Source organism: Malaclemys terrapin, chromosome 2, assembly GCF_027887155.1.
Source record: "Malaclemys terrapin pileata isolate rMalTer1 chromosome 2, rMalTer1.hap1, whole genome shotgun sequence".
NCBI lineage: Eukaryota > Metazoa > Chordata > Testudines > Emydidae > Malaclemys > Malaclemys terrapin.
The window spans coordinates 197,811,044-197,833,848 of NC_071506.1; the positions used below are offsets into that span (position 1 = coordinate 197,811,044).

Below are 22,805 nucleotides of genomic sequence, written 5' to 3' on the forward strand. Positions count from 1 at the left end.
CCAAAGGGAGCCAGAGAGAGTTCCCTTGTGTGCACAGGGTGTGTGTAGGCTGTAGGATGGTACAGTCTGCTCCCCTCAGTTCACCAACCCTGTACTGTGGGCCAGTGTGTGTATGTTGAGGGTGGGATTGTGGGGGGTGTAGCCATCTCCTACTCACTAAGGACACAGAGATGAAAGTATCCCTGCAGTCCCCTGAGTGAAAGTACTTCAGTTGTTAGCTGGCCTGCACATGGGCTATGCATGGGGAGGAGACCTATTGTGTACACATAGAAGAACTAGCTATAATCTCTTTTTTGTGTCTTCAAAGTCTTCAATGCAACCATCACTTCAGCTGCTTCTGCCCAAGGTGGGATGTCTGCTGTGTATGTGAAATCTTTGAAGTTAATGTGGCCTCGGTCTGAAGCTGTTTTAAAATGACAAACCAAAGGGAGGGGAGGAAAGTTTCTGTTCTACTTACAGCTAAGTTTGGACTTAAATTTGACTGTAATTTATTTAAAGCACCAGATTGTCTTTCCAAAGAGACTTCAGATGTGGCTGTGTTAACATCAAAGGCTTTTGCACACTGCAGAACATCGTGACTTAGGGCTTGTTTACAGCGCTGCAACTTTCTCACTCAGGGATGTGAAAAAACACCCCCCTGAGCGCAGCAAATTTCAGCGCTGTAAAGCGCCAGTGAAGGCAGTGCGCCAGCACTGGGAGCCACGCTTCCAATGCTGGTAGCCACACCCCTCGTGGAGGTGGGTTTTTAAGAGCGCTCGCTGTGCCGCGATTGCACAAGCCATGTTAAAGCGCTGCTCCGGCAGCGCTTTAATGGTGCCAGTGTGGACTAGCCCTTAGGCTGAAACTGAAAATCTGAGTGAAGCTTAAGAGGTATGTAAACCTCAGCTTTGTAAGTGGTATAGCATGTTAAAGTATCCCTTTATTGTGTGATATTTACACCTATTCATAGATTCCAAGCCCAGAAAGGACTATCTGTGATAAGCTAGTCTGACCTCCTGCATAACACACGTCAGAGAACTTCTCCCAAATAATTCCTTGAGCATATCTTTTAGAAAACCATCCAATCTTGATTTTAAAATTGTCAGTGAGGGAGACTTTCTACCATGACCCTTGGTAAATTGTTCCAATGGTTAATTACCCTCACTGTTAAAAATGTACGGCCTATGTCCATTCTGAATTTATTTAGCTTCAATTTCCTGACATTGGATTGTGCTGAAGAGCCTATTATTAAATATTTATTCCCCATGTGGATACTTACAGACTATGATCAAGTCACCCCTTAACCTTCTCTTTGTTAAATAAGAACATAAGAACATAAGAATGGCCCTACTGGGTCAGACCAAAGGTCCATCTAGCCCAGTATCCTGTCTTCTGACAGTGGCCAATGCCAGGTGCCCCAGAGGGAATGAACAGAACAGGGAATCATCAAGTGATCCATCCCCTGTTGCTCATTCCCAGCTTCTGGCAAACAGAGGCTAGGGACACCATTCCTGCCCATCCTGGCTAATAGCCATTGATGGACCTATCCTCCCTGAATTTATCTAGTTCTTTTTTGAACCCTGTTATGGTCTTGGCCTTCACAGCATCCTTTGACAAGGAGTTCCACAGGTTGACTGTGCTGTGTGAAGAAATACTTCCTTTTCTTTGTTTTAAACCTGCTGCCTATTAATTTCATTTGGTGACCCCTAGTTCTTGTGTTATGAGAAGTAGTAAACAACACTTCCCTCTCTACTTTCTCTATACCAGTCATGATTTTATAGACCTCAATCATATCTCCCCTTAGCCATCTCCTTTCCAAGCTGAAAAGTCCCAGTCTTATTAAGCTCTCCTTATACGGAAGCTGTTCCATACCCCTTATCATTTTTGTTGCCCTTTTCTGAACCTTTTCCAATTCCAATATATCTTTTTTGAGATGAGGCAACCACATCCGCTCACAGTATTCAAGATGTGGGCGTACCATGGATTTATATAAAGGCAACATAATATTTTCTGTCCTATTATCTATCCCTTTCTTTCTAGATGAGCTCTTTGAGTCTATCACTATAAGGCCTGTTTTCTAATACTATAATAATTTTCGTGGCTCTTCTCTGAACCCTTTCCCATTAGCACCTTGAATTATTGGCATCAGAACTGGACATAATATTCCAGCAGCTGTCACACCAGTGCCAAAAACAGAGGTGAAGTAACCTCTCTGTTCCTACTCGAGATTCCCCTGTTTATGAATCCCAGGATTGCATTAGCTCTTATGGCCACAGAATCACATTGGGAGCTCATATTCAGCTGATTATCCACCACAACTCCCTTTCTCTGAGTCATTACTTTCTAAGATAGAGTCCCCCATTCTGTAAATATAGGCTACATTCTTTGTTCCTGGATACATATATTTACATTTAGCCATATTAAAATGCATATTGCTTGCACCCAGTTTACCAAGTAATCCAGATCACTCTGAATCAGTGACCTGCCCTCTTCATTATTTGCCACTTCCCCAATTTTGTGCCATCTGCAAACTTTATCAGTGATGATTATATGTTTTCTTCCAGGTCATTGATAAAAATATTAAATAGCATAGGGACCCCCTTGGAAGGATACCCTCTTGATGATGATTCCCTATTTACAATTACATTTTGAGACTTATCAGTTAGCTAGTTTTTAATCCACTTAATGTGTGCCATGTTCATTTTATATTGTTCTAGTTTTTAATCAAAATGTGCAGTACCAAGTCAAATGTCTTATAGAAGTCTAAGTAAATTATGTCAACACTATTACCTTAATCAACCAAACTTGTAATCTAATCAGAAAAAGATATTGAGTTAGTTTGACAGGATCTATTTTCCATAAACCCATGTTGATTTGCATTAATTACATTGCCGTCCCCTAGTTCTTTTTTAATCGAGTCCCGTATCAGCTGCTCCCATTATCTTGCCAGGATTGATGTCAGACTTAATAGGCTATAATTACCCACTTCATCCTGTTTAGCCTGTTTAAAAATTGGCATATTAGCTTTCTTCCAGCCTTCTGGAACTTCGCCAGTGCTGCAAAACTTATTGAAAAACACCATTAACAGTTCAGTGAGCTCCTCAGCCAACTCTATTAAAACTCTTGCATCCAAGTTATCTGGACTTACTGATTTAAAAATGTCTAACTTTAGCAGCTTCTGTTGAACATCCCACAGAGATACCAGTGGGATGGAAAGAGTGCTATCACCACCTGATGAGACTATATCTGTTTTTTCTCCAAATATAGAACAGAAATATTTTATGAACACTTCTGCTTTTTCTGCATTATTATTGATAATTCTACCTTTCCATCTAGTAATGGACCAATACCATTGTCAGGATTCTTTTTATTTCTCATATATTTAAAAAACTCCTTCTTTTTGTCCTTAACTCTGCTGGCCATAGATTTCTCCTTGTGTCCCTTATCAATTTTCTACAATTCCTAATTTCTGATTTATATTCATTACTATCAACTTCCCCTTTCTTCCATTTGATATATATATACACATACATATACATATACTAGATGCCCCAAAAGCCACAGTCCCACATTTGAGGAAGAAGGCTGTGCTGGTTAAAAAAAAAATTGGTCTAGAGGGGAAGTGAAGGCAGCAATTATATATCTATATCTATCTAGCTATCGATATATGTATATATAGAGATATATAAATAGCTGCCTTCATTTCCTCTCTAGACCAATTTTTTTTTAACTCCCCTGGCCCCCAGCTTCTCCCCCCCCCCCAAAATATTTCCCCACCAGTTGCTGTCCCGGCCCGTCAGGGTAAGCAGCTGGTGCGCCAGGACACTTTGTTTACTTAGGTTTACCTCCGTGCCTGCGGACTCAAGGTAAACAAACCATCTTGGCCCATCAGCGGCTTATCCTGATGGCCCGGGAGCCAAAGTTTGCTGACCCCTGAAGTATAGGGTCGGCTTATGAACGGGTTATAAAATTTTTCCATTTTTACTTATCCCTCTTGGGGGGGGTCAGCTTATAAACGAACCGGCTTATGATCAAGTATATATGGTAGGTTATAACCATTGATTTTAACATTCCAGTAGTGCGAACCATCCCACCAGGTTTCAGTAATAACCACTAGATTGAATTGTGCTCATAAATAAGCAATTCCAATTTCTCTCATTTGTAACCCAGGCTCCTAGCATTGATGTTTAGGCAATTCAAGAATTTCTTGAATATCAGATACTGACTGTAGTTGGCCACTCACTGTGCACCCAAGACATGTGGTTACCTTCCAATCATGTGTTAGTGCCTGAGCAAATCTGTTTCCTTCCATTCTTCCATCCCACCAGGGGCATGTTGAGTCCTAAACACAGCAGAACTGGTGCATTGCTACCATATTGGGAGTCAGGAAGCAGAGAGCCCACACAGGAGGTCTGAGTCCTCTTGCAGAGCACAGCACCATGGGAGCTAAGTTAGAGAGGGGGGTTAAAGTAGGGTGGGACTGGTGGATCTGTGACTGTGATTGCCAGGCTGACCAATATTGTTTCCTTGTACTCCTCCATCTGCCTGCTTGTCCATCTGTTGTCTCTTGTTTTATACTTAGATTGTAAATTCTTTGGTGCAGTGACTGTTTTCGTGTTCTGTGTTTGTACAGTGCCTAGCGTAAGGGGGTACTAGTCCATGACTAGGGCTCCTAGGCACTATAGTATTGAACATAATAATAATCCTCCATGGCCTGAGGAAATGATGCTGTTCAAGCTGTTCATGCTTACACCCTACAAACCTCCTTAGCACTTAGGCTGTGCACTGACTAAAGAATTTAGCCCTTCATATTTATAGTCTATTTGAACATGTGATAGGTGATACTAGCGACATGTGTATTAAATTAATGCCTCATTTACATTATGTGAGCATTTCTTTGACATAAGCCTGTACCAGTAAGTGCTACTTCGTTCTGGGATATTGGGATTACTCTGTATCCTCCACATTTGGTTTGTCTCCAATGAAGGTCATGTATTGTAAAAAGGGTTTACCTTGGAGCATAATTTTCTACAGGCGGTAAACATGGCCCTGCCCTTGGTTTTCTATGTAAGAATTCCATTAAAAACCGATGGATGCACTATGTACACATCCATCCCCTTAAATTATCCTCCTTTTGAGCCTGATCCTGCATCCCTTGCTCACCCAAAACTCCCACTCAGCATTCAGGAACAAGATTTATGTTCAATGAACACTTCCACAATTCCTGGTAAGTATCATTGTCCCTTGTTCTATTCTCATGCAAGGTGCAGATGGTTTATAAAACACTGATTTTATTAAAGTGAAGAATCCTGGTAAATGACCATTTTCCTCCAGGAAATTGTTCATCCCCTTTAATTTTGTGACAGCCATTACACAAGCAGCTGGAAAGTACGTGGGCTATATGAACTAATGCACTGTTCTCTTTTCCTAGAAAAACACAGACGGCTTTTTAAATATATGTGCACTTCCCCCTCTGGTCAAGCTGTGTGAGAAGATTAAATAGTATGTATGATATTTCCAGTCCTTAATGGCAGACTTCATAATATTTGCGGCACTTGTTCCTTTTAATAACTAAACAAAAACAAAAAACAAAAAACCTTCAGCTTTAAAAGAGCTTTGTTCTCCTCCTGTAGATGACAACATTGTTTTCCATCAGAAACATTCTTTAGAAAGTACAGCAGTCAAGGTACATATCGCTCCAAAAGAAGATGCTGGAAATGAATTTGAATATTTTTAATATTGAAAACAAAAGCATAATGACAGTGGCGGTAGGAGGACATGCAGGCCCTGTCCCAAACTGGGGGTATCCTGGCATCTTCCCACACAGAGATTCCGTGTCCGCAAGCCAGGTTATCATCTAGTACCACTTTTCCTCTCAGATTTCCTGTCTCCAAGATACTTGTCCATATTGGTCACTCACCCAGTTATTGTGCTTCCTGTCCCACTGGAGAGAAACATGCTCTCCTTTGATCACAGCAAGCAGCATCTATATAATCCTAAAAGGCACAAGATAAGAAGTGGACACATACATTAAAGCTAGAGTCTCAATAAAGGAATGTAGGACTGGGCATCAACTGGGCTACTATTTTCAGAGAGCATCTGTTGGAGCGGAGAATTTATGGGTTGGAGGAGGAACACTTGAAGCATATCTAGTAAGGGATAGGAACACATGAAGTATTTTTAGAATGACCCTATTCCCCAGCCCAATTTGTTCAGTAAAATTCCACTTTGAGTGATTCCATTTGAGTGAACCTCAAATATCAATAGTAGGAGTTGGGGTGATCTGTGTAGAAAATTTCTAGAGAGTCTGTAAAATCCATTAAGTCAAGGCCAGAAGTATTATGAGCAGGGAGAATAGAAGATTTAGCTCTGTGAGTCAGATAGTGGTAGTCGGAGCCAAAATGTACATACACACTGTAAAATATATGCCAGATCAACGATGTTCAATTCCCCCCCCACCACCACCAATATGTGGCAGAATAAGTTTTCCTCTTTGAACTTGTTCTGGATCTGTACCATTTCCTTTCAACTGACACTAGTCACAGAGACTGAACTAGCCTAAAGCAGGCAATACTTTCAAAGTACTGGGTACACAGAGAACCAGGGTGACAAGTACAAATAAAAATGTGCATAACCTATCTCCATTGGTTCTCAGTGCCTGATGCTAATGTAATTTGAAACCTCCTAGCCTGGGAGCAGCAGCTTAGTTTTTTGACTCTGATTCAGCAGCTCTCATGCATCCAAGAGGTTGGAAACTCTTTGAAGGTCATATGCTTAGCCTCCCAAGGAGAGGATTCTTAGCATGTCATTCCAAGAACACCACCTGCTAAGCAATACATGAGAATGCTTGTTTCATCACTGAAGACAGATGCTGATCTGCTTTCTCTAGCCAAGGACAGATGTCATAATGTGTGGAACTACAGGATCCATGGGGTCCAGTATGCTGTCACTTTACATAATTCAGAAAATATTTGGCTAATTTTACTACAGAATTGATTTGCTATTTTATTTTAGGACTGTAGTGCTAGATTCTGCTGTTATGCAGGTGCAACTCCATTTAACTGAGAACAAAGTAACTGAAATCGATACACTGAAATGCAGAATCAATACCCTGAAATGCAGATACTTGTGCTTGAACATGGAGTGAGAAATTAATAATATATTAACAAGCAGCTTGTATATTTTCATCTCTTTACTGTAATTTTGTTTCTGAAACAAAGTATTGTGGTGTTTTTTACAGCGTCATAAAAAATAAGTTACCTTATGAAGACTTTGATGGAGATAAATTTAGTGCTTTCCCAGTAAGTAAAGCTTCTCTTTTGGTGGGATAATCCCCTATTGACAAGAATCTCTCTGAAGTTCCTTCTGGCTTCTACAAAACCTTTTCTTTCATGGGAGAGCATAGGAATTGAGTGAGAGCAGTTTTTATTATAGAAGATAATTTTCTTTTGGGGGAAAGGGGAAGAAATCATTCATTTATGCCATTTTTGGAGATAGCTGCATTGTCTGCAGAAGCAAACTGCTCTGCCACTGAGTAGTATGTCTATTGAATTAATAGATGGTGAAGCAAAGCCATTAAAAATATTAAAATTGGCAGCATGTCTTATTTCTGCATCAAAATTAGTACAATGTCATTTATTAAAGCTTAGTGTTGTGAATTTGGAATAAAACCCATTTACCAAGCTTTATTCCTGCACCTTGAGTTACACTCTCATTTTAGATATTTGAAATAAATAAAAAAAAAAAGAATAAGAAGAACGTTCTATTTGTGCTTCTCTTGGCTTTTAGACCTTGAGGGGATATCACTGGAGAGGCAGAGACTGCAATGAAGGAAAAGCAATAGTGTACCCTGGTAGACGGTAATTTTGTTAATTATTTTTAGATACTCATGTTAAAAAGAAATATTTTATCATTTTTGGTCAAATCTTGAAAGATTATGCATGATTATTATTATTATCTATTAATTTGTATTCTGATAGAGCCTAGATGACCCAATCAAGATGAGATCCAATGGTGGTAGGTGCTGTACAGACACACAGAGCTTATGGTCTAAATAGAAAAGATAGACAGAGGCTGAGAGGGGAGGGCAAAGAGAAGCACGGAGAGGTGAACTGATCTTAATCAGTGTCACATGGCAAGTCAGTGTCAGAGCCAGGAATAGATCCCAATTTCTTGAGTCCTAATCCAGTAGACTACACTGTTTCTCATCACTTCCTCCTAGACTTCACTGGTGATTGCAGGTTCTCTGTACCTGTGCAGATTAGGCCCTTTTGACCCTTCATGGATCTTCAAAGCTAGCTCCTATTTACTGATTATTCACTAGAAACTGGATATACTTATATGCTGGTACAGTAACTATTATAGAAGAGCAATTGAAACTACACAGAGTAGGGCATATTAATACCTTGATGCAAGGAGGAAACACATACACACACTGTGCAATGTTCTGCCCTCAGATGCACATGCAAGGTTCCCACTGAAATCAGTGGGAGCTGTGCAGAAGCAGAAATGGGCCTACTGAAAGAAGAAACAGTCCAAGTATAAATATCATGTGTATTTGGGGGTCATATTCAGCCCTCGGTCCACATGTGCGGTTCCTACTGAAGTGGGTGGAAATTCTACGTATAGATGACTGGTTAGATACAGTGCCAGATTCCAGTCTCACTAACATTGCCATAAATTCAATGTAAGTGATATTTCCCCCTATATTAGGTAAATAACTCCCAGTAGCATCAGTGGGACTTACATGCACACGCTGAATGGAGAACTGTGTGTCTGTGACTAAGACCCTCTATGCCCCTTACTTTACCCCATGCTACAAAATCATTTAAAAAAAAGGTTTCTGCTCATATGATTGCTCCACCAAGCATCAACAGGGTATAGTTCAGAACTGTTTTTAAAACTTGGTAGTAGCCAAGTCCTGAATAGTTTAAAAATACTGGCTTAGCAGAATTATGTTCCACTCACACTGGGCAGCACAACCATGTTAGCAGAAACAATCTTCTAAACCCACAGTGAACACAGGAGAAATTTTAAATAGGGGCACAATGTAAAGTGACCATGAGCCAGTTGTACTACATGATGGGCCTGATCCAAAGCTTGCTGAAGTCAATGGGAGTCTTGGTGCTTTGAATCAGGCCCTCAGTGATATTTGATGAGATTTGAAATAGTGGTGAAGTAGGGGTAAAAAGGGTAGGTCCAGTTAACTTCAATGGTAGTGGAGACGGCAAACACTTGTGCTATGTCTACACTAGAGCTGGAGGGGTAATTTTCAGCTCAGGTAGACTTGTCATATCTCTGATCAAGATAGCCACACTAAAAATAGCAGTGTAGCTGCATGTCCAGAATGGGCTAGCTACTCCAAATATGTATCTATAGTTTCAGATGGGATTGTACTTGGGGCAGCTAGAAGCACTGAAATAAATTGCTGAGGGAGGTTGTGAAATCTCCATCATTGGAGATTTTTAAGAGCAGGTTGGACAAACACCTGTTAGGAATGGTCTAGATAATATTTAGTCCTTCCATGAGTGCAGGGGAATGGACTAGATGACCACTCGAGGTCCCTTCCAGTCCTATGATTCTATGATCTTGATGCCCATGCAGCTGCAGCTACCATGCTACTGTGGGTATGTCTACCCAAGCTGGAAATGACCCCTCCAGCTCCATGGTAGACGTACCCTGGGTTAGAATTACTCAGCACCTTGCAGAATTGGGCTCTAAATCGCCGCTGTGTTTTGGGGGGAATTTCACTTCTCTCAAATTCTGAAAAGAAAAACTTATATACAAGTTAAAATTTCTAATTATTTCCTTTAAAATGCTGACTGTTTGATGACCTCCAAAGAGCACAAGGTCTGACATTATGCTCTGATAGAAAATGGACCAAGGAGGCTGGTTTCCTTGAAAAGCACAAAGCATTTTATCGTTAACCCTATTTTATTATTTTTTTAATGCCATATCTCTTTTTGTAATTCTGTATTAGCCCAGATAACTGGGATGTGGAAAGGGATTCTAACTGTAATGGTATATGGGTAAGTAAATGTTAAATCTTGAAATTTCTTCCTGATTTCTCCCTCCCTTCTCTTCTTCTTCCCTTCCACCCATCCACCCCCCTATTTTAGAATTAGTCTGTAAGTATTTAGACTAATTTCATTTGCATACCAGATTGTGATATCGCAAGTAATACCACTGAAGTCACTCGGTCTGCTTGCAAATTTCAGAGTAACAGCCGTGTTAGTCTGTATCCGCAAAAAGAAGAACAGGAGTACTTGTGGCACCTTAGAGACTAACAAATTTATTAGAGCATAAGCTTTCGTGGACTACAGCCCACTTCTTCGGATGCATATAGAATGGAACATATAATGAGGAGATATATATACACACATACAGAGAGCATAAACAGGTGGGAGTTGTCTTACCAACTCTGAGAGGCCAATTAATTAAGAGAAAAAAAACTTTTGAAGTGATAATCAAGCTAGCCGAGTACAGACAGTGTGATAAGAAGTGTGAGAGTACTTACAAGGGGAGATAGAGCAGAATATCCTTGTGAATAAAGGACACTACGGTGGGTGGGTGGGTGGGTGGGTGAAGAGATGCATCCAGAACATTCTGAAACATGACCCTAAGGCAGGAAACCTCACCATACTTCAGGTTTGTAACAATAAAACCCAAATATGCAAGTGTTTCCCGGTCTGGTGTTTTGTTTTGAAGTGTTGTGTGGGTGGTTGTTTTGCCAAAGTTTCAGGCGCCTTATGAGGGCCCGTAAGTGCAACATCCAAAAAAGAATTCACTGAATAATGGTGCTTCTACAGGCATAGCTGGAGACCATTGGGAAATTAAATTATCTACTGGTGAATATGGAAAAAATATCAGTTTTATGAGTGCAGCATTTGCAAGAGACATCAAATCCAATGTAAATCAAAACAGCATGATGTTTGAGATCTCTCAAACATTAGGCTGTTTAGATTTACATTGGATTTATCACAAAAGTCCAGTGACATAGCAAGAACTTTAAACTTCCTTGTGATCTGTATTTAAAAAAAAGACTCCCAGACAAAAACTTAGTTATAAAAGAATTAACGTCATGAATAAACATCCACTGAATTAAATCAATATTATTATGATGTGACAGTTCTGAAAAGCCAATAATCCAAATGGTAGTCTTCCTATTTGATTTGTGCTGTCACTTTGCAGGTATTAAATAGACTTCTCTTTCCTTTTCTCCTCTAACAGGGTGTAGATCCAAAAGATGGAATTCCGTATGAGAAAAAATTCTGTAAAGGTAAATCATTAAATTTAATACATGGCTAATACAATATTTATGTTACATATGTTTTTATACAAACAGTCATTATCATTGTAAATCCAGAGAAAAGATGACAGATTTCACAGCTTCTTTATAATGACAAAAATGGCAAATTCACTCTTTACTTTGATGTGAGGGGAAAACTCAAAGGGCATGTGCTGTTATAATATCAATATCAGTTTAGAAAAATGATTTTAAAACTGACTTTAGAGCTGAGAGATACCCAGCTGAGAGCATTGGAATTTGATTTTTTTATTCATAGACCAGGTACAGACTCTTCTTCATCCTGCCAATGTGCCTCAAGATGAACTTGTAAGATCTTCCTCTAGGAGTGAGAGGACAGTTTAGTTTCTATGCACATCCAGTCCATCACTCTGCTGGAAATGCCAATAATGTTGCCAGTTGTAGTGATGATATTTTTCCTGGCATGGCTATCTATCCACTAGGAAATGGACTGACACTAACAACTCAGGCCATATATAGCTATAGGTAAAGGGGAAGGGATAGCTCAGTGGTTTGAGCATTGGCCTGCTACACCCAGGGTTGTGAGTTCAATGCTTAAAGGGGCCACTTAGAGATCTGGGGCAAAATCAGTACTTGGTCCTGCTAGTGAAGGCAGGGGACTGGACTCAATGACCTTTCAGGGTCCTTTCCAGTTCTAGGAGATAGGTATATCTCCATTTATTTATTTAGATACACTAGTATTATAATATACTAATATTAAGAAACCATAATAACAACTTTCAAACCTACCTTGACTCACATTAAATTAGTGACTGAAAGGTGAAAAGCTCCTCTGCAAAGCTCTTTGTCATTTTAGACAGAAAGTACCACTCAAGTGCTAAGTAACATTAATTATTAAAAAGCTAGATTGTTCCAATGAAATTACCTTGAGAGCCCCTGACTCACAAATCTACTCTTAATATGAGTCATTACCAATTCCCTGAGTATTCTGATTTCCCTAAATGTTTGATTTTAAGTATTTTTAATAAATATTCCATAGGTAGAAAAAATGAATGTTACCTTCACAGCAGAGCCTGTGTTAAAATAACAATTTGAATAAAATCTTATGGGAATCTTTCTCATTAAGCAAGAAGTTCTTTCTCTTATTCATACAGCATGCCTACTTGTTTTTCTTAGATTGTTGGCACATCTGTTTAGGCAGGCTTTTGGTGCAGATGGAGTGAAAATCTCCCATTCTAGGAGCTGAAATGAACACATTTCAAACACAAATAGTGGCCAATGCCCTATTTCCATTTTACACACTGAATCTACCAGTGCTGTGTCTTTTTATCTTAATCTTGTTGTTTTTTATACAGAGATTCACTTTACGGTGTGACAAAGGCCAAGGGAATTTTAAAACTATTAATGAAATGTACTTATTAGATGCAGAGTCCAAGGGGATCATTCTGTTGGGAGATTCAGCTGGAGCTCACTTTCACATCCCTCCTGAATGGATGACAGCAGCACAGATGTCTCTGGTAAGGAATTCTGTTCTGATCCTTGAAGCGGTGCCAGCTTCGGATTGATATTTGCCTTCTCTCTTATTATAGAGGGTGCCAAAAGAGAACAGGTGCAAAATGCCCTTTGTTTTGGAAATCCATCACATTTTTGGAGGAAATCTCCATTGGAATGAATTCTGGAGAGTCTTAGGAAGGGGAAACATCCCAATCTACGCCAGAACACTGCCAAGGGGTTCTTTAAAAAAAAAAAAAAAGGCACCAAATTTATAAGATAAAGATAAAGGTGAAAATTCTTTGCTGCCATGACTCCTTTGACATGAGTGGAATTAGGTCAGCAAAGAATTTGACCCCAAAGCTCCACTATTGCACAGGAAATAGAACCCAGGACATTTGGCTTTATAAACGCACTCCTTGAACAAAAGGAGAATGTTGTTTTGCTATCAGTGGGCCCAGTTCTGGAATCCTTTCCTACATTAAATACTATTTACATAAACAGACTCAATGAAGTCAGTAGGATTTATTGTATTCATTACATTAGGCTTAAAGGAAAGAGATTGTACGGGGTACTTTATCAATACCATAATGATGGCTCTTCATTTGGATCATATCTCCGTATGATCTCCATGTTTTTCAAATGGAAAAAACGCCCGAATGTTAATTATGCTAAGGATGCAGATAGTGCAATGCCATTCACTGAGGTGGAATAAAAAGGCAAGAGGAGTAAGTCACTTAAAAAAATTTCCACTTGTTGGTGAAGGGGAATCTTCCAAGATGCCCCATTCCTCCTCTTTATTCTTCCCTGAACAGGCTCCTTTGTGTTGCACAGATTTGACCCTCTACTTGAGAAGAGCTGTATATTAATCCCCCTGGAGTATATCGGCACTGCACTTGGGTCAGCAGCACAGGGATTGCTCACAAGTGACACAAGTTAGCCAAAGAGACTGAATTTTTCTGTAACATGCTAAACTCACACTGGCCCCAGAGGAAGAGGAACATGGAAAATGTGCCATTTTAAAAGAAAATATTCTGTCCCAATAATTACAGCATTACTGGAGGCTTGCAAATTTCAATCAGAATTGTATGCGTTTTCCATCTTTCATTTGCAAAGCCAAACTGATTTAAATATTCTAGATTAGCAGTTGTTTTTCTTCGTTAGTAGTTTGAGAGATGATTATAGGAATGACATTGATGACAGAGCTGATGAAGGAACATAATGAATTAGTGGTAATGATAATTAAGATTAACTTGTCTAATAAATATGGTAATAATAGTGATGATGATGATGATGACAATAACAATACAAAATAAAGTGATGCAGTTTTATACTGTCAGCATTTCTATTACAAATCACTGATGTTCAGATTTTAGAACTTTTCTATAAACAGTTTCTCTAGGCTGAAACTTGGCCCATAACCTTTCATACTCAGAGCATATTTTCTGTACGAAATGCAACAAAAATTGGTTTACAGCATCCAGGGATTTCCCTACACCCCCCTCTGAATTTCCCCAACACCCTCCCTCCCAGTTTTGGGAACTAGTTACATGCACTGTTGCCAATTTCGTGATTGTTTGGGAAATTGAATTTAAATTGAAACATTAATACACACTTTAAAAGCATATAAAGTGTATAATAAAATACGTGTATCTGAAAAAGTATAATAGATTTGAAAAGTATGAACATAGACTAGCTTCCTTATACAGCTATTGTTTTTATGACAGTGTCAGTGCATTCAGTTCGGTGATGTTGGCCAACCTAATAATTTCAAATTATGATTTGTAAGCAAAGTCTAAATGAGCTCTCCCTGACTGTTAGTGATGAGCTGGGAGCTGGGGGGGCGAGGGGGAGAGGGGGAAGGCTTCAGGACCAGATTGTATTTACATTCACACCTAATCTACCCAGGTATCCAGCAAACAGAGCTGTGTTGCCCAAGTGGGGTTGTGTTACAAATCACTTGAATGCAGGGGGGGTAATGAAATGTTGTTATTGTCTGAGTAAAAGGCAGTAGAACTGTACTTAGCCTGTGCTGATTGAGGGCATCAAGAGAGAGGGTGGGGACAGGTGTTTTGCTTGATGGTCTGCCTGAGTCACAAGTACTATTTGACCTGCCTCTCTCCACTGTTTAAAGACAGAGCTGATTAGGCTCCATAGTTAGTCTTTTGTTAAGTGACCACTACAGCTGAAATCACTGATAATCAGGTCTAAGTGCTTAGACCTGCTGTGGGACAGTGTTTCTGTGGAAGAGACGGCCCAGTCTGCACTAGCAGCAAGGTTCCCCCACTGAGAGCTCGGCTGAAATCACTGAGAGCTGGTGGAACCTCAAGAGACCAACTCGCAGAGGTCACAGTGGCAGGTGGCAGCAGAAGGTGATGGCACAGGGCCATTGGCAATAGAGCAATGGAGTGAACAGTGGCACAATGAACAACAGTGTCCAGAGTGAACAGTGAGCAGCTGGAGGAACAAGCAAGGTATCTTCTTGCCCCCCACCTGGGAGGTGAACTCATGTGAACTTTGAGTCTCCACTGACCTTTGAACTTTGAGTCTCCACTGACCAAGGAGAACACCAGTGAGTGTTAATGAGGCTGTTAAGAATGCTGGAGACACAACACAGTTCATGCGAACAAACATGGCTGTGGCATCATACTTTCTATTTAAGCAAGAGATTCCACACACTACAAACTGGAGGCCAATGTTAAGTGCATTGTCACTTGTTCAACCTGAAGTTGAACACTGGTTCCGAACAAGACCAGCAAATGCTCACTATCTTTCTGCAAGAAACTCAACTGACTGGCTAGAACATGTAGTGCAATAGTGAAAGGTTAAACAGTTGAAAAAGTGAAGAACTCGCTCACCACATTCAAAAGATTTGCATACATAGCTGATGAATGCACCGTGTAAATGGGCATCAATTATTAAGTCATTGTGTATGTTTTCTTGATGTCAGTGTAGGCCAGTAGATGCATTTCTACATGTTCAAGTTATAAAAGACACATCGGCTGCATCTGTGACAACCCACATCTTAGAAAAGTTAAATGCTTATCAATTGGACCCCAAACAGATGGTTGCTTGTGCATTTAATGGAGCTACAAACTTCTCTGGAAGACATGGTGGAGTACACGCTTTGCTCAGAGAAAAGTGTAACCCTAATCTCTCCTATACACATTGCAGAGGCTATCTACTCCAACTAGCACTAGTACAAGCTGCAGACTTTTCAAAAGACATTTTAAAAGCTATACATTTAATGTCTTCATTATATTATTTTTTCAGCAAGAGCCCCAAAAGACTGAATATGTTGGAAAATATAGAAGATACACTGGGACTGAAGTTCAAATTAGTCCAACCTGGGAAAACCCTCTGGCTTTTCATGAGCAATCCTTGGCTGTTGTTTTGAAATTACTCCAGCCATTATTACCGACTTTGGAAAGTATCTACCAGATGGAATGGATCTAAGTAGTGAGGATGGTGGATTACTTTTGCTACTACATTCAGAGAAGACTATTGCTATTCTCTCTCTTGTAAGTCTACTCTTGAAATCACTTGGGTCATTAACAATGCCATTCAGGCATCTACTACAACAGTAGTAGATCTTTGTCCAGCAATAGAAGCTACATTTGGATCAATCAGAGAGCTATCCATTGAAAAAGTACTGGAAGAAGCAAAGACTTCAGTCCAGAAGTTGACTGATGAAGGCATTTATATTGAATCCTTAAGTGAAGAGGACAAGAAGTGTTTGTTAAGACAACTGAAAAAGTACACAGACTTGATTCTTAAAAATCTACAACTGCGACTTCTAGATTCTACTCAACCTCTATGTAGCTTTTACAGATCCTCGTCCTATAAAACATCGACAGTTGAGTGGAGTGAGGCACTACCAGCAATGGGGCTGCCATGTGCTCAGGATAAAACAGAGAATTTGAACACAGAGTGGAATAGCATATGACGAATGAATGAAGATTTGACTTCAACTTCTTTTTTATCATCACTAGTGGCTTGACCCAATCTTTATGCTGTTTCCTGGGATGAAAGAAGTAGAAATTCATCTCTTGCTACTCCCAGTCACAACAACTACAGTTGAGTGTTCTTTTTCATCATTGAATAGAATTTTGTGTTCTGAAAGAAGTTGCCTTCTGCCTGATTATGTGAATGAACTAATGAGCATATCAATTGAAGGAATGGAAATACTAGGCACACAAGAAGCCACCAAAGATGAACGCATTGCATTCAAGAAGTGTATTAACAGAGTTGTGCAAAATTATAACAAGAAACCAAGACGGATGTAGATGTAGTGCTTTATAGAAGGCTTGAGTAGCCAACTTTAATTTGTGTGATGATTTTAAAACATGAGTTAAATCTAATAAAATGATCATAAAACATTTTTCAGTTTTTACTATGGTGCCAAACAGCCCACTTTCACCCTCATGGTCTCTCCCCTCATCGGCCCTGACCCCCCCACCCTGTAAATTCGATCATCCCCCCTCCCCCATTTCAGTTCCTGGGGAAAACACTGACAGCGTCTGCTTTAAGATGTGTCAGGCTTACCCAGTTTCTTATTAGTACGGGTTTAACCCTAGCATAGTTAAGATTAATCCAATAGCTTCTTCTGATTTAAAAAACTATTTGCTGGAGGATTGGATGCAGGGGTGGATTAAAGCAGGCTGAGTCTCAGAGGCACTAACATTGTGGGGCTTCCTCAAAATTTCAGTCTCTCCTAGAGAGACATTCCAGCCACCTCATTCCTGAAATAGACATTTCCTCTCTCTCTGTCTCTTCTCAGCCCAGATGAAGCAATCCCTATCAGGCTCTTCCTCTTAGTCTCCCCAAGCCCTGAAAGACTCATTAACTTTCTTCCTACTCAAGTAGTGCAGTCCCATCCAATCCAGCCCATCACGGACCGACTGGTCCTTGCTTTGTGTCCAGGCAAAGCAGGCCTGCTCTCAACAGAATCAAACGGATTCCCTTGTAACTTCCATTTCATCCTTGTCAGCCTCCCCCTCTCACTGGTGTCAGTGGCGTGCCCTTCCCCCGCGTTGCTCAGTCAGTTGCCAGCCAATCTACACACTTCCAGGCAGCCTGGCACCCTGGCTCAGCAACATGCCTCAGTTGCCCAGGTGCAACCATGTTTCCCACAATTCCCTGTCTCTCAGCTCATTTGCTAGTCATGACTTGAGGGACTGAAGGGAGGCCTGCTGCATCCATGGTGGCGTCATATGTACCTGCTGTCAAGGCTGCTTTCCCACTCTGAACTTTAGGGTACAAATGTGGGGGCCTGCATGAAAACTTCTAAGCTTAACTACCAGCTTAGATCTGGTCCGCTGCCACCACTCCCAAATGTGCTAATTCCCTTCCCTGAGTAGCCTTGAGAGAATCTTCACCAATTCCCTGGTGAATACAGATCCAAACCCCTAGGATCTTAAAACAAGGAGAAATTAACCATCCCCCCTCCTACCTCCCACCAACTCCTGGTGGATCAAGATCCAACCCCCTTGGATCTAAAAACAAGGAAAAATCAATCAGGTTCTTAAAAAGAAGGCTTTTAAGTAAAGAAAAAGGTAAAAATCATCTCTGTAAAATCAGGATGGAAACTAACTTTACAGGGTAATCAAGCTTAAAGAGCCCAGAGGAACCCCCCTCTAGCCTTAGGTTCAAAGTTACAGCAATCAGAGATAAACCCTCTAGCAAAAAGGTACATTTACAAGTTGAAAAAACAAAGATAAAAACTAACACGCCTTGCCTGGCAGTTTACTTACAAGTTGGAAATATGAGAGACTTGTTCAGAAAGATTTGGAGTGCCTGGATTGATGTCTGGTCCCTCTCAGTCCCAAGAGCGAACAACCCCCAAAACAAAGAGCACAAACAAAAGCCTTCCCCCCTCCCCCAAGATCTGAAAGTATCTTGTCCCCTTATTGGTCCTTTGGGTCAGGTGTCAGCCAGGTTACCTGAGCTTCTTAACCCTTTACAGGTAAAAGGATTTTGGAGTCTCTGGCCAAGAGGGATTTTATAGTACTGTACACAGGAGGGCTGTTACCCTTCCCTTTATAGTTATTACACCTGCTAATATGGTTGCGGGTCCTACCTCTTCTTAGTTAGGAGGCACTCTGCCTGCTGCTTTCCCTTCCTCCCCTGTTCCCTTGGGTGACAAAGTGGCCTCTGTGAGTGAGTTATATTAGGGAGCTGAATGCCTCTTGTCCTCATACCCTCAACTGGTGCTAATGTTAGTTTCCTAGGAGCAGGCAGCAGCTGGCAGCAACCCGCTGTGACGCACACCTCCTACTGTTGCTGTCATGCTCTAGTCTGACTCAGTACTGCTTTCTGATTTTGGCTGGGCATTGGACTTCTCTGAGTACTGGGCTTATTCAATGATCCACACTTAAATCCTCCCCTGACTGGATGGGTCAGGGGGTTGATAACAGGATATAGAAGCTTTCACTTCTAAATCAGTGGTTTGAATATAGCCCAGTTGGGCTAGGATTGAATGTTGTTACAGTCTGATAGCTGTTGAGTGGCCAGTATGTGAAATGGACTGATCTTCTCAATGTAGCACCGGGTAGACAAAAACCCTCCGCAGAACCAGTTGGCAGGCTCATTAGAGACCTCAAGGACAGAGTGCACAGGGAGACTGTGCTATCCTTTTATTCCTAGAAGTGGTCTCTCTAGGTCAGGGTTAAGGCACATCAACAGGAGAGTGGTGACAAATAGAAGACTTTGTTTTTGTCCAGCTGACATCTTTCATGAGCACTATATTCACTTGCCATCCTAACTTTTTAAAAGGAGAACTTATGTGATCATTGAATGGTGGAATTTGGAAGAAATGCTTGTGTAAAAATATAAAACCTCAGACACAGACACCATGCGTTATACGTGGGGATAGAACCTAAGACCTTCAACAAACAAAACATGGGAGCAGCCCCATTAGCTGCTATCCCTTGGTCTTAGGCTTGTGTGTCCTTTTGTTTGTACCAGTATCCAAGTTCTCCAATCAAACTTTTAAAAGTTTGGACATGCTGATTTGTACACATAGAACTTGATTCTCTGTTGCCCTGCACCTCATGTAGTTATTTATGCCAGTGAAAAATTAGTGTAAAATTCTACTATTCTGCTTTGGTATGATTTTATACTCACTTTGCCCTCATGTTGCACAGGTATAATGGCTTCATGAGGCTCAGGATAACAGAAACAAGTTATTTTTTTACTGTGCCCTATGCAAACTCTCCTACCAACCTGGGAAAATAGGACAGTTAAACGTTAATGTAAAATTATACGGAGCATGGCATGCTAAATGTAGTTAAACATCTTTGCTCAAACAGTTGCAATAATTACATTTGATTTGATTTGTAGTTTATCATGAGAATGAACATTGTAGTCTATTGGTCTGAGCACAGGATTGGGAGCAGTGAATCCCTGAGGGCTAATTCTGTCTCTGACACTGACTCTTTTATTCTCATCTAATTTCTGTGTCTCAGTGTTTCCATCTGTAAAATGGGGGTAACAACAATTTTCCTACCTTGCAAGGGGGTTGTGAATATTAATTGTTTCTCAAGCATTTTGAAAATATATAGTGCTAAATATTATTGTTAAATATACTTCATGTACATGTTTAAATGAAATTCTAGTTGAATATGAATTTGTTCAGGAAAATTGTTAATTTTTCTTTCATGTAAAGAAACTAGTTCTTAGTTAGGGAGAGAGTGTAGATTAAAGGCAACAAGCAACATGTCCCTTATCACTTGATCACTTTGTTTGTGAAAAGATTCACTACACTACATCTGAGTTTTTTCTGATAGCATAAATGAGTGGCTAAAATTGGGGTGAATTTTGGTGCATGTGAAAAGGAACGGCTAATAGCATTATCTTGAGCCAATGCCAGTGAGTTCAAGTAGTGCACATCTTTACCTACAGGGCTTTGTCAGCCTGCCTAAAATTTAACCTAAATGTTCTCTGCTCTTAAGCCTTTCTTAAGCAGGAATTGCTAATCACATGTGGTTTTGGGTTGTGAACACAGAGAGAGTAGGCTAGTCACATCCTAATGCCACCAAAATCATCCTTAATTGAGACCACAGCAAGAACATGAATTTAGGCCTCCAGTGGGAAAAAGATTAGTGCATTAACCTACTGCACCACTTAGCTCCCCATGTCACATAGCTACTGTTAATTTATTACAATACACTTTGCTTTGATTCCTCCAACCTTCCTGTGAATAAATACTTGGAAAAATGAGTTACTGACCAGTTTTTCCCAACATTCATTGCCTCCCAAAATGACTCGAAGATGGAAGTTCACAAAGGAAATGTTTTTCCTGGAGTATTTAAATCTTGTGGGGAGTGGGAAATGAATATGCTGCCTTTTCAGATTTATTAAAGGGTGAAGTTTACAGTCTACAGCAATTCTATGCACCCTTCAGTTCAACAACACCACACCACAGGAGACTATTAACTGCTGTTTTAAAGCTAATTAGATTAGGCAAGAATTTTCCAGGAGAGACTGGGAGTTTAGTAAAGAGACTCTGAGGAATGTCTGTTGTGCCTTGTTATGCTGGCTGTTCCTGCTCTGCCATGCGGTGGAAGTCAGGCTGAACCAGGGGAGAATTATAGAATAAATGATCAAATCTTCTTACTTAAGAAATCTCAGGTTATCATGTTGGATAATTTAACAATCATCAGCATAAATGAGACCCAGACTTTCAAACGTGGGTGACTAAATTTAGGTAGATAAATCTATCTTTAGGCACTTACAGAAGAGATCTGATTATTTTTTTAGAGGTTTTGAGCATTCACAGCCTCACTGAGTTCAATGCAAACGGCAGGTTACTCTGCACTTCTGAAAAATCAGCCCACAGATGTCTAAATATGGATTTTAGATCCCTACAATTAGGCATCCCATTTTCAAAATTTTGACCCAGTAAAATGAAAGTCAGGACAGACACTTAAACTCTCTGGCCCATATCATGCCTTTCCACAGGAAAATTCATGGGAGAACTGAGTGCAGGTGGCAAAAAATCTGCAGCGATTCCATTGTATCATGTGGTAGGAAGGGACCGTGGTTTGAAAACTACAAGCAGATGGGAGTATGACCTCTTCTCCTCCAGTCCTCAGATGACCAAATGTCCACAGATGTGACGTTGTCTAAAATATAATCATGCAAATCATTATTGCTACCACTGCTATATAATTGCAGCAAATCCTATACAAAATATAATTCATGGCCAGAAAGCAGCTTGCAGGCTGGATGACCTAGAGCCAATCTTTAAAGTCATGTTAGAAAACTATGCAAATGGTAATTAGGGCCTATGCAAATGGTCAATAGGCTATGCAAATGGTCAATAGGCTAGAACTTTGAAAGGCAAACCTATATTGTTAGAAGTTAGAAGTGATACTAATTGTGTGTGTCTTAAATGCTAGCCATGTATACAGACAGTTCCTGGCTGTCACTATAGCTACTAATTCAGAGCTCAAAAGGGAATATTAACATTTAGATGAATCTTGGATGAAATAATGTCATTGTCTATATGTCTCTTTAAAGTTTGTGATAAACTGCCAAATGGATAAATTGCCCTATGTTAATTTGTGTAACTAATTACTTGTGGTGTTCAGGAAACACAAGATTACTTCAAAAGCCTATTGTTTACCCAGGACTGTATGGTCAGGTAGAGGCTAGAAAACTGTATAAAAGATCATTGGGTCCTGATCCTGATAGCTCAGATCTGCTTAAGCTTCATCAGGGAAAGCTTAAGCCACAAGACGAGATCCCAGTTAAGCTCGTACAATCTGGATTGATATTGGACATTGGACTATAACCTAGGAACTAAATTCTAAAGGAACTCTTTGCAACTACAAAGCTCACCATCTCTGCTATGAATCTGAACCTCAAGAATTGAACTCATGTCTGTATGTATTTTAACCATACTGTCTCCCTTTTCTTTTTTAATAAATTTTAGTTTAGATAATAAGAATTGGCTGTAGATGTATTTGGGTAAAATCTCGAATATTCATTAACCTGGGAGCCAAGTATCAGGGGGTAGCCGTGTTAGTCTGTATCTACAAAAACAACAAGGAGTCTGGTGGCACCT

At 40.2% G+C, this 22,805-nt stretch overlaps 1 protein-coding gene across 4 annotated transcripts in view; it reads left to right on the forward strand.

Annotated features, from left to right (window-relative positions):
- The window catches only part of AOAH (acyloxyacyl hydrolase), a 110,504-nt gene that overhangs the window by 34,713 nt on the left and 52,986 nt on the right, over positions 1-22,805 (forward strand). For all 4 annotated transcript variants that reach the window (XR_008443852.1, XM_054018509.1, XM_054018510.1 and 1 more), the window contains exons 7-12: positions 5,411-5,481; positions 7,220-7,280; positions 7,768-7,838; positions 9,959-10,007; positions 11,209-11,257; positions 12,668-12,762. Coding sequence is in view for 3 of the 4 variants with exons in the window: in XM_054018509.1 (XP_053874484.1) it covers positions 5,411-5,481; positions 7,220-7,280; positions 7,768-7,838; positions 9,959-10,007; positions 11,209-11,257; positions 12,668-12,762 (396 nt within the window). In the remaining variant the exon portion in view is untranslated. The remainder of the gene's footprint in view (positions 1-5,410; positions 5,482-7,219; positions 7,281-7,767; positions 7,839-9,958; positions 10,008-11,208; positions 11,258-12,667; positions 12,763-22,805) is intronic.